Source organism: Odontomachus brunneus, unplaced genomic scaffold, assembly GCF_010583005.1.
Source record: "Odontomachus brunneus isolate Ranch 3 - 2012 unplaced genomic scaffold, Obru_v1 Obru_scaffold_247, whole genome shotgun sequence".
NCBI classification, from domain to species: Eukaryota; Metazoa; Arthropoda; class Insecta; order Hymenoptera; family Formicidae; genus Odontomachus; species Odontomachus brunneus.
The window spans coordinates 317,295-334,185 of NW_022639697.1; the positions used below are offsets into that span (position 1 = coordinate 317,295).

The 16,891-nt window shown below is 40.2% G+C and overlaps 1 protein-coding gene across 5 annotated transcripts in view; it reads left to right on the plus strand.

Moving 5' to 3' along the window:
• LOC116852673 (protein eva-1) overlaps window positions 1–16,891 on the plus strand; it is a 341,153-nt gene that overhangs the window by 278,539 nt on the left and 45,723 nt on the right. For all 5 annotated transcript variants that reach the window (XM_032833244.1, XM_032833248.1, XM_032833246.1 and 2 more), the window contains exon 6: window positions 12,502–12,723. In XM_032833244.1, the coding sequence (XP_032689135.1) occupies window positions 12,502–12,723 (222 nt within the window). The remainder of the gene's footprint in view (window positions 1–12,501; window positions 12,724–16,891) is intronic.

Genomic DNA, 16,891 nt, shown 5'->3' on the forward strand with positions numbered 1-16,891 from the left:
TAAAAAATAAGTGTACAAATATAATTAATATATATGTAATACAAATGCAATAAATATAAACATATTTATGTTTTATGTAAATTTTTTATGTTTTACTAATATAAGAGACTTTAAAACTTATGCAAATTATAACAGACATTTTGTTTTATATTTTAGCTTTCCTTGTTATTATATTATATATTTTTGCATAATTTTGCTAAAAAAATGAATTTATGTTTTTCCATAACTTTTAAGTTTTTTTTTAAGCTTTGTATACACGCAGAAAATATTACAGCAGAAATTATATCAAAATTATATTTTTTTCATGTTTTTTTCCAAAATTGGACTATACTGAAATTATATTATTACAAAATTGATACAAATTACTATAGAAATAGTAAATTTGACTATCTACCTATTATATGATATAAAAACATTAAAATAATTGCAATAATTGTGTGATAAAAATACAAACGTGTATAATATTTTTAGATAAATATATAGTAATTTCGATCATAATTCTATATAGTCCAGGGTGACAAAAATTTTTTTGCAACTTTTGCTGTAGTATTTCTTCCGTATATGATTAAATGAAAAAAAAGTCTATTTGATAGAAAAGTTATCGTGCGACTCGGGAAGTCATTATAAGCGCGGCGGGAGTCTCAGATTTCTTATCAATTTATCTCCTTTGACACATACGAAAAAGTTCTAGTTCAAATACTGTGAAAGTCGTCCAAAAAACCATTTGAACTGTGAAAGTTAGTACAAAAATGAGTTTTCATAGAATTTAGACTTTTGTTAGGACATCCTTATGCATTAATTCGAACAATTATTTAGTCACTTATATCACTTTGTGGTTGATTTATTTTAATTGGGCATCCTGTACAAGTGTGTATCCGATTCGTCATGATTGTTTTACTATTTCTTTGTTGCGTTGTTTTGTCAGGCCGACTATTTACGATCGCAGTAAGTATCGTGGATCTCGCACTGCACTCTTCTCTCGGGGATAATGATATGGACGTCTTAATTAGCGAGTTATTTAAGTTTCAAAAGTGCGGCAAGAGAGACTTATCTGCTAGTTAAGTTGCAGGGGACTCCGATTTGAGGAGAATTTAATTGAAGCCATTATCGCTGAGACATTTAATTTCGAGAATGAAAAGGTTGCAGGTGCACGCCAGTTTAGAATCGAGGTTTTTCGAAAACGATAAGAGAGAATCGAACATTTATACTAACGGACTTTGTGTTAACAATATCGTGCATACTACTCTAAACAGATTCCCGCAGCGAAACCGGCGTTTTTGTTCTTTTGTAGCGACAGCATTGTTTTGTTCTAATATGTCCCGTATCGGCGGTGCGACGATGCAACAAAAGCAGTTGCAGGGAAAACATTCGTTCGAGCTCTCTCGAAAATAGTCTTTCGTTACCGCTGGTATCTGCATTTCCGACACTCGATGTCTTCCTACCTTACACAACGGATGCACGCTCGACCGAACGTTTTGCCCGAGCGTGAACTGATTTGTCGGGCATGGAGACTCCGCGAGACTCCCCGAGAAATTTCGTGATCGATGACACTCTCAGCACCTTATCTGGAAATGGGACAGTTTCCCCTCGTCAACGCCCCGTAACCGTCCGAAATGAAAAGCCATTTACGTGGAAGACGCTCGCACTACCACATAAATCGGCGCCTTGTGCTGTTTGCTCGGTCCGTACCTACTTGTGGCGTCTCTGTCGAGTAGGTCGTAGCGGGGGCTTAAACTGATTTCAAGGTACTCCCATCATTCCGACGGCTTACCCAGTTACATCGGTCCGCGGGATACTCGCGTCGCGCGGGATTGAGAGGAGACCCTCTCGTGCATTACAGGGGTCTTATTAGCGCGCCGCACGGCGCGCAGAGAATCGCGAAATTTAGGACGTCTCTAGCCAGCGCCAAGGTCCGCGCGATATATCTCGCTGATGGGACTTCGGGGAACAATTATTGCCAGCCCTCCTCGCCCCGAGCGCTCTCTCTCCCGTCCGCATTCCGGCCCGGCTTCCACGATGAACCCATTGAAGGCTTTACCGCCATCCGCCAGCGAGCTCTCGATTCGCTGGAACGGACGTCACGACTCGCAATCCCCGACGCGATACTCGATGCTAACATTCGTTGCAGCGCGCGTATTATAATTTCACGTGACGTTATTCGTCACGTCACGCGGAGACGTCACGCCATGCATTCTGCACAACGCGACTCCAACCTCCCACTCGATAACGCTGTTAATTAAATTTTGGGAAGATCTGTAGTTTTCCGGAAAATTACAACGCCGGGAATGATGAAGAACTCGTTAAAACACTCGCGAAAGATGCACGCGCACGTCAGTCGGACAGTTGACGTTAGCAAATACGGAATTTTTAATAATGCGAAGTCTTTTTGTTAAAATAATTATCCAAATGTGACGGTCTTCGTCGATCTTTTAACAGCGATGTGCCGTGAAAAATATCCGCAGAGTGAAATGAAAGTTCTGCGGTCACAAAATCTACACTAGGAGAGAAAAATGGTTAAGTTAATGAGACACATTACTTAAATGAACAAAATCTGATCAAGCAAAATTCGGTTTAATCGGTTGAACGGATTGTTAGGTGCTTGCAAAATTCTATAAGGTCACAAATAGATGGCTGTAGCAGAGCTACCTAGTAATTATTTTTTCTTTAAGTTGCTTTTTAGTTCTTAAGTGTTCATACTCAATCAGAATTGATGGTTAACAATTCGTAGTTACAAACAAAACGTTGCATTTAACGCGATTGAAGATGGATAAAGTTTATCTTCGCCATGCTTTACCACTTTAATCGTGGGAACAACGAAAAGATTTGTGATACCTATAGAGAAAATATTGTGTCTGCTGCTGTCTATAAGAAATGATTCAAAAGGTTTAGAAATAGTGATTATGATGTCAACGACAAGCCACGTTCTAGTCGTCCAAATGAGATTGAGAACAACGAATCGAAAGAATTGCTCAACAAAAACTCAGCCCAAACATTAAAAGGCTTGCAGATCAGCTTGGAGTTGATGAATCAACAGTATCCTGCAACTTGGAAACACTGGGAAAAATCCAGAAGGAAGATGGCTTTCTCATGAACTCTTTGTAAATGCGATTGCGAACCAGCTTTTACCATTTGTCTCTCATTGTTTTCCAGACACAAAAAGAATTTTTTGTTGCGAATAATTATGGATGATGAAAAGTGGATCTATTTTGAAAATCCTAAACGCAAAAAGTCACGGGTTGATTCCGGTCAATCGTAATATTCACAACAAAACGCAATATCCATATTCATAAGGTTCTCCTGTGTATCTGACGGACCAAGAGTGCTCTACTATGAACTATTACCATCGAGGTAAACAGTAACAAGAAATTATTACAGTAAACAATTATGGCGTTTGAATCAAGCCGTGAAATAAAAACACTCCCAAACAGCCGCCAATAGACGCAAAGTCATTCTGCTTCACGACAACGCCAGACCACATGTTAGTGTTACGACTAAAGAGGCGTTGTTCGAGTTAAATTGGGAAACCCGCCGCACCCAGTACTCCCCAAACATCACCCCACCTGATTTTCATCTATTCAGATGAAATGCAGCACGGTCTATCCGACACACAGTTCCGAAATGCTGAGGAAGTGCGAAAATGGATCGATGAATGGATTGCCTCAAAAGATGAATAATTTTATCGGTGTGGGATCAAATTACTGCTCGAAAGATGGCAAAAGCATTATTAATAGCTGCGGCCAACACTTTGATTAAAACATTATACGTCATCTCATTGTTGTTAATGAATAAAAATGGCTTTAATATCGTGGGAACTTTTGCAAGCATCTAATATATTGTTGCTGCGATAAGGAGGTTATCAATTGATTCAATAGTTGCGATTTGGTCGGTAACTATATCAATTATAGCATATAGCAACTATATCAGCAATATCGACGCAGCTTATTGTTGCATAGACGCGTAATTTGTTCAGTAGACACAATATTTCTTTCAGTGACCGCCGATTTTTTTCGATCTAATTGCTTCTTTCTCAGTATATAGACTTTTACATCGCGGAACCTTCGACATATATTTCGGCACACATTTCTCGTATTACACAATGCGTTCCTCGTTATCATCCAGAGATATTGCGTCGCGCGAAAAAAAATAGAGGAACGCTGAAATGTAAAAAGGAAGGGGAACAAAAGGCGAACAAAAAGGCAAAGTTTACCGCGGAAATGTGGACTCTTGTAGAATTATAATATTAAATGTACTTGCATACCGAGCATTAATTTAAATGCACAGCGTCCGTGCGCCGGCGCTAACATTTTACTATGAATGCGAATGTTATGATCTATATGTCGGGTTGACAATTCCCAGGATAATGAATTAACCCTCACTCAAGAGAGAAGAGAGAGAGAGAAGAGGGGGAGCGAAGTGGTAAAAGCTTGGCGCCTCATAAATTGCTGGTTCTCATAATTATTGCTGTTGGTCGTAGCTAATGTCCTCTATCCTGTATCCTGGCGAACACACCGGCCGGGCGAGCGTTATTACGACGACCTGCGTTAAGCTAACGGTAACTATGGTATGCGGTAACAAGCTCTGGTGTTGCCAATGTTGAGGGTGGCATCAGAATCTCTCTTCCTCCCCCTCTCTCTCTCTCTCTCTCTTTGTCTCTCTTTAGATTTCTGATAAAAGTTAACCAATTTCCCGGATCTTGAGCGAGCCGTAACCCTGTCGGGCCGTGCCGACGCGATAATTAGGCGATCGCGCGATAAGTAATTATTGCGCGGGCTCGCGTGCGCCGTCGCGTGCGACGCCACGCTGCAGACTCGTGGCGCATCCTCTCGCCGGAACGCAACGAGTTTCCTTTGTTGCATTATTCTCGCTCGTGGGTTCTAATATATCCGTGCAGATTAAAGCTTCGGTGTACCGACTCAAAGTAAATTTAACCCGCATTTACGGCGAGCCGTACCGCGAAATTGGTGTTAAATTACTGTAATTAATTGCCGCGAGTAAGCTACACCTCGGCCCCGTCGTGTGCGTCGTTACCGCATGCTCCCCTGTACGCCTGGCGGATACGGTTTCTCCGTCGCTCGGCGGCCTATTAATCAACGGCCCGATTGGAAAAGAAAGGAAAAGTAATTACGCGCGTCGCGCATAGACTCAAAGCCGCGCGACGGTGTCGCCCGCCGAATGGTTGCGCAAGTTTCCAATTGGCGACGGGACCTCCGGGAGGGGGGGAGCGAGAAAGAAAGAGAAAGAGAGAGAGGACTGCGTGTGTACGAAACATAGACTTCGTATATATAGACTGCGTGTTCTCAATGTTTCCTATAGCTTGAACGCGTCACAGAATAGAAAGAGACAGCATGCTTTGGATCACCATTCTGTCTTTTTCTAATAACGCATAGTGGGGATAAGAAGAAGAATGTGAGAAAGGGGAATTGAAAGACGTGGAGGAGAAAAAAATATAGCGTATCAGAATAATTATCGATATATTGTGATAATAAAGTGTTTTATATGTGTATAAAGTATTTTATATGTGTGTAATGAAGATCTTTTAGGGAAACGTACTATGTAGGAGAACCAATGTAAACCCCCACTTTAAACATAAGGAGAGGCTGGAGTGTCCCCACTACATGTCATTAGAAAAAGATAGAATGATGATCCAAAGCATGCTATCTCTTTCTATTCTGTGACGCCCGCTCAGTCCAACACGCAGTCTATATATACTAAGTCTATAGTACGAGAAGACAGATCGATACGAATTTCCCAAATATTTTTCTTAGTCGTGATTTTTCCGAGCTCTCTCGAGCTTTGTAAGTTAATTGGCGTCGAAAACGAATGATTACGGAATCGAGTGCTGTCATCGATGTTAGATGACACTCGCGTCATAGGCGACACCGAGACAAGATGGTGCATCTTTCAGAACGCCCGAGTTAAAACTTTTCAGACAACCAATTGCTGTGGTTGTACATACGCGATAGAGAGATAACTTTCTTTCACGTTTCTATGCCATCAACAATCCGATAAAACATGTATCTTGTTCTGCAATTACCGAAATACGAACACGCTGCAACGTGACCATTTTGCCCCGACATCGGATCATGTTGCCTAGCAACCCGGGGGATAATGCAGGATTCACATCGCCTCGACATCCCACATACGATGTCCGATATCCAACAGGAAAATTAGTTTTCTGGAAAAAAATTTGTCGCTTGCCAGAAACCCTAGGAAACAAACTCTACTGCTGCTGCTGGACCCCGGATCATCGTACGTTGAATTTGGCAGTATGAGTTCTGCATAAAGAAGGCCACATATAATATCTTGATTAGTGCTCTAATATTTTTATTTAATTCGAGGTTTCCATTATCTCTGCCCACTTCTGTTCATTTATTTTTGTACATTTGTTTTAGTTTTATAATAACCGAAATACAAACATGTTGCAACGTGACCATCTTGCCTGAGTCGAGTTGGCTGGCAACTCGGGGTAAGACGGCAACGTATAAAATATTCTGATTAGTATTTCCGGATTCTCCGTGAGAGGACAGTTAAATATTGGCAAAATTTACTTCGTTCATCTATATATGCTTGATTTTATGAGTGAAAAACATTTTATGAAAATTGTATGTATTACCAGGAACAATATACCATTCACACGCAGGAAATTTCATTCTAGTTAATAACACATTGCTTAATTTTATTCAGTCACGATAGAGAATATTAACAGAAAATTTCGGGAGCCTCAAAAATTTATTTTGCTATTACCAAATTAGAAAATTGTTTTTATTGCGCGAAACAGTATTATACATTTGCAAGATATTGTATTTTTACTATAATAATACGTCACTTAACCTTTCCCAACGGGACATTTTTTTCCCACCATTAATAATAACTTTATTCAATTAAGTAAACAGCTTTTGCAGCATTCAGAATACATCAGCTATCACTTCATTTATTATCGTTGGGGCAAATATATCTTTCCAAGTAGAACACCAGTGTTCTGATCCTATTCCTTTAGTGCCAAACAAAAAGTTTTTTGCTAAAATTACATTGTATTGATATATTTAATGAATATTTAATGAATATATATTTATGAATATATTTAATGAAGTGAAAATAAAAAGAAATATGCCTTTAAAAGACAAAATTGATAGTGAAAATGTTAAATTTATTTATTCACAATGGAGAACATTAACTCGAAATATCGAGATACACGAAAACATACTCGGAAGCTTTCTGCATCAGTTTTTTTTTTATCTTTTAACTATAACGTTATTCCGATTTTAACGTAACTCGATGAAAAAGTACCTACGTTCTGAAATAGACATCTTGCGATTTCATTTTCAATGGCCCTTCCACAATAAATGTATAACCAAATTATATAGCCAACATGACTCTTGGACCAACCAGACAACCCGATCTCCTCTGCTTTTAGCTCGATACCGACGATGGTGTGGCAAAATGATATTTTTTACGTGAATACACTTCGCACGTATAATGTTACACTAGCTGCGCCATTAGTGGTAGTAGCATAGCCACATCTTGCTCTTCTGCCCCTCCTCCCTCTCGCCCCTTGGTCCCCGCACATTTTCTCTGTTCCATTATACGTGGACGCGGGTCATAATGTATTCGCTCGGTTTAAAGCGTCACAGGAGTTCCACTCGCAGCGACGCGCCCACCGAGATCGGATATAACCCGTCGCAGCATGTACTGCCGCAAAATTGGTGTTAAATTACAATTATTAATTGCAGTAAACAAGCTACATCGCCGCAGCTAGTTCAGTCGCTTATGTAGCCGCGTCATTTGCCTTTAATCCGGTGAAAGGGGCCGACTATGCCGGCTATGCGCGCTTCAGGATTACCGCGCGGAAATTTTCCGGCAAAATGGCGGAAATTATTTTAAAGCGGGCTAGTAAGAGAGATTTCATGAGGGACGCACCGCGTTCCACCGAGCACGGAGTGTGTTTCATGCTGCTCGCAGCGGGTATCTCTCGCGAGTTAATTTATCGCCCGGCGTTCTCGGGACGGCATCAATGCAGTCGCAGGCCACTTTGTGGCATTGAAATTTCGTCGTGGAGACGAAACATTTTTGTTTGAAACATTTTTTTCTCCTAAAATATATTATTTATGAAATATTTTATTGTATTATTAAAATGGGACATCTTGTATAAGCGTTGAAATGAATTTTGAGCTAATTTTTTTGGACTTGACTTGTCGAGAATAAGACATCTTGCATAAAATTGGTATTTTAAACTAATTTTTTTTATATAAATTATCATTTTTTGAGATGTCATGTCAAAACACAAAAGATAAACAAAATAGATTTGTATTATTTAGTGAAGTTTACTTACAAACTTGAGCGAAACATTAATTCTTGCAATTTCGAGAAGCAGTATTTCCACCATTGTTTCGAGTGAAAATACTGCCACCGTTCACTTGTTATGAATGAGATAATTCCATATACTTCAAGAAATCTAAAGGATGTCTAATAAAAGGTGATTTCCAGCTTGTAAGAAAAATGTCTTACTTCCTTGAATCTTCTAGCAAGGAGTGGTAGGTATCAGCTGTTGGCGCAAGACGAAGTAACAGAGCAAGCAGCTAGTTGCATGTGACAGAGAACGCGCCGAAAAAAGAGCAAGTCTTTAGCTGATGCTGCTACGTTCTAGGAGATTTTAAAAAGTGAGATATCTTTCTTACAAACTAGAAGCACAAATTTATAAAAATAAACTGCGCATTTCTATAAGATGTCTAATGACAAGATTGAAGGACTGATTCTCTCTCTCTCTCTCTCTCTCTCTCTCTCTCTCTCTCTCTCTCTTCCTTGTTAATTCAAATACTTCTTCTGCCATACAGTAGATTAGAAAGAGATGATATAGGAAGAATCATGTGATTGCTTCTTCTACTTCCTTCTTCTCAAGCAGACAATTATAGACTAGAAAAATATATCTTACTCTATTGCTCTCACTTACTAATGCTAACTTTATCTTTTCTGCAGCGATGCGCAATCTATTCTATATGTCAATTGCTGGAAATCACCATTTATTAAACATATTTACAAAGTCCGTCCTACAGAAAAATATATACTGCATTCAAGTAAATGTTACTTGTTTCAAATATCTCATAAGTTTATGTATTCATAAATCTATCATAAGTTCATCACATAAGTACGAAATTTATATTTAAAATACATTCTAAATCTTGGCAAATTTAACATTTAAATTAAGAATATCTTAAAACAAAAATTTGATTGTAAGTTTAACTAATATTTCTTTATGAACTTGATTCTATTTTATCTTTTATTCTTCACACAAAAATTATCGTTAGTATAGATTTTGCAATTTGACTCTTAAAAGTTTTTAATAAATTTATTAGTAGATATGTATATTTAATGTAATACACAACTTGTTTCATGGTTTTTTATAAAAATAAACTAAACTATACATACCTATCATTAAATTTATTAAAAACTTTTAACAGCTAACTTGCAAAATCCGATTTTATACTAACAATCATTTTTACATGAAGTATAAGACCACGTCTTCCAGCGAATATCGAGATATTTCTATTCAACCCAATACACACTATTAGCGAATCATCCATTGAATAGAGATAACTAAAATAACAATAAAAGTAACGATTAAATTCGTTACCATAAAAATGTAACTACGTTACCGTTACAAACAGAAAAAAGTAACGATCGTTATCGGAAAAAAGTAATGGTAACAGCGTTACAAGTAACAGGTTACTTCCCAACTCTGTTAATAGTGATAATAACCTTATACCACTTCCATTTTCGCGTTGAAACAATCCGAAGATACGGTTGGGGCCAAAAGCAACAATAACTTTAGTTAGACCGTGTTCGTCTTCCAGTGTACCTTCCTCGTATTCTGACTTCGTCGTGCAATTGTAGGCGTAGAACCGCACAGGAACAATTTCAGCACATTGAAGTTCTAATTGAGATAACGCGAAAACCAGAAGCGATTACGCGGATTGGCGGTGACGCGCCGCTGATCACATGGACTTTCGCTATTACGAAATCTCCATAATTTCTCAATTGACCGACCCTGTTTCCCGATAGCTACCCACATCGCACACATTTCACCTGCACACGTTATTCTGCGCTCCTGCGCGGGCGGCGAAACTATTTCATGTCGCGGATTCACATGCTCGCTCCACGGCGCGGGTGGCGAAGGTTTATTGCAAGCATGGCAACGCACATGCAATGAAAAATGGATGGCATCGTGTAAGCACGATAACGATTGCGTATCGCGATCGCTACCATTTCACTCCAATACGTGATACCGCGGGCGTGCAAGCAAGGTACGCGAGCGAGCAAGCAAACGAACGCACGCGCCTGCGAATACAACGTTATTATTGGCAGGTATTAGGCCGCCGTGCACCCACACATCATGAAACGGATTTATTTGCGAGTGTACATAACGTTAACGTTTGCACTTGGATCCGAGCAGGCCGCGTTATCCGCGCTTCATTGCGTTCGGGAGCCTCCGAGCGATCGCGCAGCAAACCCGCGCGAACTTAGGCCGACGCGCATAGAATGCGCAGAATGCGCGGCGGAATAGGCTGCCGAAATTCCGAAGGGCGAGATGAATCGAACGAACGGATGATTTCCGTGTTCGATATTACGTGGCCGTCTGGAGCGCGAGTGTACGGCGCGTGCAATAACCGCAGGCCGTTTCCCACTTCGTGAAAAATCAAAGAGGCGCCCACAATAGAGCGGCCGATACAGATTTCAGCGCGGGTCCTTCTTATGCGATTTTGGATAATGGGCGGGATTTCACGTGCCTCGCGGTGAGCTTTATCTTCACTGAGAAAAGTCCTCCGGTCATCAAAAGCACGTTTGCTACTTGATGATCGCCAGGAAACAGATCGAACACTTATACTTGCAAATCATTTCCCACCATTTGTCATTTTAAGAAACATAAGGGAAACCGGGGTTATGTAGTTTCATATTGCTCATGTGTTTTTTTTAGTATTTATTCTGAGAGGAGTGGATACAAAGTCGTGAAATGATCCTTTTAGAACATTAATACTTTTCCCTGAGTTTTGCTGAAATTAGAATATCATAGTTAAATAGAAAAAATTGATTTGTGCATGCGTGTGTGTGTGTGAGAGAGAAAGAGAGAGAGAGAGAATAATGAAGTAAATTTTCAAGTCTCTCGAAATTTTCTATTAATATTTTCTACCGTAATTGAATAAAATTGAGCGATGCATTATTAGCTAAAATGAAATTTCCTGTAAGTGTATGATATACTGTTTCTGATAATATATGCAATTTTCATTCATAAAATGTTTAAAATCGAGCTTATGGACGGACGAAGTAAAATTGGCTTACAATTAAGGGTCGGCGGGAGGGTTGTGGAGACCTCTCGCAGAGAACTACTAACTAGGATACATATTTTACATGTGGCCTTCTTTACTCTGCGTTACTGGGCAACTGAACCAGGGCAAGATGGCTATGTTGCTGCATATTCGTATTTTGATTATTGCACAATAAAACATATGGTTAACAAGATTGTGGCAAGCATTAATACATAAAAGAAGATTGCCTCTACCATGTTTATATAGTTAATTAATCAATTAGTTGCCTGAGAAGTTGTAATTTCGAAATTCTGAAATATGGAGTATCTAGCTCTGGTCTCCTCTACATTATCTGAGATATAAATCACATTTGTTCTCGCTTATTTAGATTAGGGTAGAATCTTAAATAATGAGAAGTGCAACCAATTACGTGCTTGCTGATTAGACGATCACAGCCACCGATTAAAACTGAGAATGTAAATCCCGCAGCTGATCCTTTGTGCAATCTAACCAAACCGCAGCTGGCGTATTATGAGTGAGAAAAAAGAATATGTGTTTAAATATAAAGGAATATTGTTTTATTAAAGAAAAACATCTTTGAGACATATCCTGAAACCTGATATATCTTTGGTTCATCTTAAATATGTATGTTGTTTCTGGATTCATATCATATTATAAATCTGCATGAGTGCGAAGTGATTAAACTTGTCAATAAACAATCAGCTACGAGCTCAACATAGCGACCATGAGAACCATAGAAGGAGTATCGTTTACAGTTCTCTGATTACTTAGGATTCTAGGGTAGGTTAGTTATGTCTTCATTACAGTTTTGCCTAGAGCAGCAAATTGAAAGTAACAAATCGTTTGTTTCCACCATAGCCATTTGCTGTCCCATACCAACAAACAATTCGTTGTGGCCGCTGATATTTTGTTAAATCAGCAAAACTTTTTCTCTCTCAGCGTACGACACGCCGCCATTCGCGGCGTCGGGCCTTCCGGCTGTCGCGCGGTCGCTTACCGGAAACCAATACCGACGCGAAGATGATTTTATCACGCCGGGGCTTCGCAGGACTCCAGATTCTTGCCCCATGCCGGCAATCTTGCACGAAACTGCACGTCTCTATGTATATTTGATGCGTCGCTGATGGAGTCCATTACACACAGCGGCGGACTTCTAACTTCCCCTTTTTCCCTCCGGTTACAGTTCCGAGATCGGTGTTGCGCGAGCAATACGAGGGCGAGATCGAGGCGGACGAGATCGAGCAGATGCACGAGTTCGAGGAAGGTTTCGACAGAACGGACTTCAGGGCGGAATTCAGTCCAAGTCCAAACCTCGAAGGACCGCAGCCGCAGCCCCGAGATAATGTCTCCAGAAATTTTCCGACTGTTAGCTCGTCCCCGCCTCGTGCGCGCACCAACAACGACGGTGAGTTCCGCCTAGCGGTTTGCTGCTTCATCTTACTCGGGAAAAGCGAGCGACATTGTTGCATGGTTGCTGTGTTCGAACCGCACGCGACACGCATGCGTTTCCGTAACGTCTTGTCCGAGCACGAGAATGGAATAGTAACATACGTCACGATAATAGCGACTCACATATTTCGATGAGTAACAGCGCTTGGATGTTTTAAGACGACGCGACTTTGACTCCCGCGCGAATGCAGTTATAATGGATTGCATCGTTGATGTTCTCTCTCTTTTTCGTTCTCTCTATCTCTCTCTTTTATTCGTAAATTTACGTCCGCATCACGGGCTTTTGTTTTTCCCGTCCCGCTGTAAGTCTAAAAGCCTTGTTCGTTCTTGTATATTTAAATCTCCTCCGTACGATTTCCGTCTTTGCGATCCGAGCTCTTTTCTAAATCCTTCTCTGCCCTACGGAATAAGAAAAGTATATATTGCGTGTACTCGGAAATTACAGTAATTAGAGAGAACGTACTTTTCATTTTACTCTCGAAAGATCGCAGCACAATCATTCCCTGGTAGAAATCTAATGCAGTTTTCGAACAGATATCGGGTAGTTATAATAACTTTTGTCTAATAACTAAAAAGTGAAATTACTTGGGGTTCTAATCAAGATGAAGAACGCTTTGTCTGCTATTACTGCGTACGAAAGATGCGCAAAATCTGGAAATCTATTCATTGAACAAAAGCAGAACAGTAAATGGACAGAAGGCTATTTAATTGATTAATAATCAAGTGTGCTGCTCATAAAATGTGCAGATTTGCTCTAATAGTATTTTATTTCTTGTGCATGATTTCTAATTGAAACAGTTTTATGCCAACGAGAGTTATAGCGCAAGGAAATCTTTGTTGCGTATTATGTATTTTCACGTTTTCCACTTTTTTGTCATATTTTTTTAGTCATCATATAATATACGTCCTTTTATCCACTCTTGTAGTTATACTATTTCATCAGGTTTTAAATCCGAACATTTCGAATCATGACACTTTTCATTTGCATCATTAAAATAGTTTGACGTATTATCATCACAATGAAATTAACACGTACACCTTATTTGCCTTTTTTGCTCGCTTTCGTTTCTAAACTTGATTGTCATCTTTCTTGCAAGATTTAGTATTGTTAAATCCCTCATTTCCTCCAATTTTCTTTTTTTAGCTCTATGTTTCTCTACATGTTCACTTATTTTTCACATAATTTTTACAATCATGACGGTTTTCACTTATATCCTTATCATCAGAATAGTCTAATGTATTTTCATCATAATAAAATTCTGTGTTATTAAGATGTACCCTTATAGAATAGAATAGAATGTGCATTCCTACGGAAGGGCTGATGACAAAATTTAAGGATAGAGATATGCTGCTAAGCCAAATGTTTCCTCTATTACATAGTATCCTACAAGTAAACGATATAGGAGAGACTAGAAAAAGAAAGAAAGAGAGAAGGGGTGACTATAATATAGTAAAAGGAAGGACGCATCATAAGATCATTTTTCCTATTTAGTTCTCCTCACCAACTAGACAATTAAACAAGGGGAGCATTTTACTCTCTGCTGCTCTGTCTTGCTAATGCTGACTTCGTCCTTTCTGCAGTAACGCACAAGCTATTCTACATGTCTATACATATATCTTATTAGTCTTTTTTGTTTCATTTCTAACCTTGGTTGTCATCTCTGTCGCAAGACTTAATGTTGTCAAATGCCTGATTTTCTTCCTTGCTTTTCCTTGCTCCATACTTTTCTACACATTCATTGTTCACTTAATTTTAAGTTCTTTTTCAACAATATAAATAAATATCAAATTACACGATGTAAATAAATATTATCTAAAAATGTGTATAAATGTAATATGTGATAAATGTAATTTAAAATGTGTACGACATACGTACACATTTTAAAACCGAACTGATATCGCTGATACTACGTCTTGGAGAAAATCAACCCCACATTGTGCGGTAAACTTCTTCAACCTCTGAATAGAACTCTATCAAGTTCTTGTGCAATTTCCACGCAGTATTTTCACAACTAATAGGAATGCATTAGTTGGACAAAACTGGACTGGTGTTTACGCGAACTGCATACATTTCTGCCGGGCTTCTCGGGGAAACGACTTCACCGTATTTTATAACGAACAGGCGCGCGAGAAACATGCCGCGATACGCCCATTTCCGCCATAGTCTGTGCTCTGTGCTTGAAGAAATTTTAACATTCGAACTGCATGCGCTGAATTCTCGCACGTGTCTCGCATGTTTGCACTTTTGCATGTTCGGTCGTGCCGTCGCACGGCTGCTCCATGATCGGTCCCCGTACATACGTCGGCCACTATATGTGTGTCCACACACATTAGACAGTGTCAGCCGGGTCGAAGTTACCACGCAGGTAATGCGCGCGAATGTTAAGGCGATTAGTCGGCCTCTCTGTGTCGGGATTATGAAAATTTATTTCGCGGTCTCTCCGCCACGGAGGCGTATCGGAGCAGTTGATTAATTCTGCTCATTTATAAATAACCGCGTAATTGTGTAATTACACACGCGGAGCGACGTGGCGAATTATTATTTCCATGACTAATTAATCCGCGTGCGCCGCGACGACGACACGCGGGCCCCATTTGCGCCGTGCATTACGCCACATCCACTGCCGCGTCATCGCGACGCGTGACGCATTTTTCCGCGGCAAAATTATATTTTGGCAAATGCACGCGAATAAAGGTGGGGAGAACAATGGGAGGACGGTGTAAAATTCAACTGCTCGTGACTCGTTGTCTTGAAACAATAGTGAGGAATATAATGCTGCATTTAATATACAATAAACTCCCTCGAAAACGACATTTCGAACGCGTCGCAATTGGAAAATGGCTATTTCGTCCCGTGTTTTCTTGTTGTTTCTCCTTCCCCCTTCCCACCTTCGCTCTCCTATTCCGCCGTCGCGCATTAATTTTTCCTCACACAGTAGCCTGACAGCCGGCTCATAAAGGGGTATATTAAAATCCATTTTCACGCTTCCGTTCTTTTCACGGCAGTCAAGGGACATTTCGACGCATTGAAACGTTTTTCCGGCTTCTTCGCGCTCTCCACGCTCTGCCATCGCGCTGTGTGCTGCATAAATATACGCGAAGCAAAGTGCTCGTCTTAGAGTTACTCTCTCATTGCTGCAACGGAAGTATCCGGATGTACGTAACTTTATATCCTGCAGTAATGTCCGCAATGAAATTACTTACCAGCCCAGCGAGGAGCAAGCCCGTTGAGAGGATGAGGAAGACTGAGTGAGAGGAGGACCGTAGAAGGCATGAGGGAGAAAGAAAAAGAGAAGGAGAGAAAGAGAGAGAGGCAACATACAGTCGTTTTATATTCGCTTCGTCTGCGAGCGTTTTTTCCCTCGGCTTTTTATTTTTGCACAAGCGCGCCAGAAGCGTTATATCGAACCGGCGTTATTAACATCGCGTGCAACGAAATGCATTTTGGCCCTTCGTTATTATCTCTCATTAGCGCCCTCGGCCACGTGCGATTTTCCCGTTCGACATCGAAGCCGCCTCCGCCGTCGTTTTGGCGCTATTCAACTTGCGGTCTGCTGGAGTTAGGGTGCGTTCTTCGAGAAACTCGCTACCGCAACTATCAACGCTAACGTTACCAACTCTGTTCACGAAGCCAAGACAGCGCTAGCGAGTGCAAACTCTTAAAGTTCTTCTACTAAAAATTAGAACATCGTCCATTTGTATCCCGCTTAATCCATTTGACGCCACAATTGCTTCAAAGAGCCAATCACGATCGTTCTTTGCGCGCTCCAAAGCGTTTATAGCTTCAAGTGAGTCTTATTCAGTGAGTGAGAGAAAAGCCGCAACGTGCTTGTCGTCTCAGTCTTTTTTAAAGATTCTGTCTCATTCCTAGACTTTCTCTCTCACTCCCACTCACTTCAAGCGGAATACTAATGGCGGATAGAACGCGGGCTAATAAAAAAATCATCAACGGTGTTCTAACACTTATTAAAGAAACTCTACGAGTTTCACAAACAGCAATAGTGTTAAGTTAGTAGTGTTAAAGGCTGCCGCATCGAGTGGTTGAAACTTAACCAACACATTGTTGTGATTCTGCATTTTGTAATTGGATTTTCACATAACCCGTTTTTTATATGTAAAGCCAA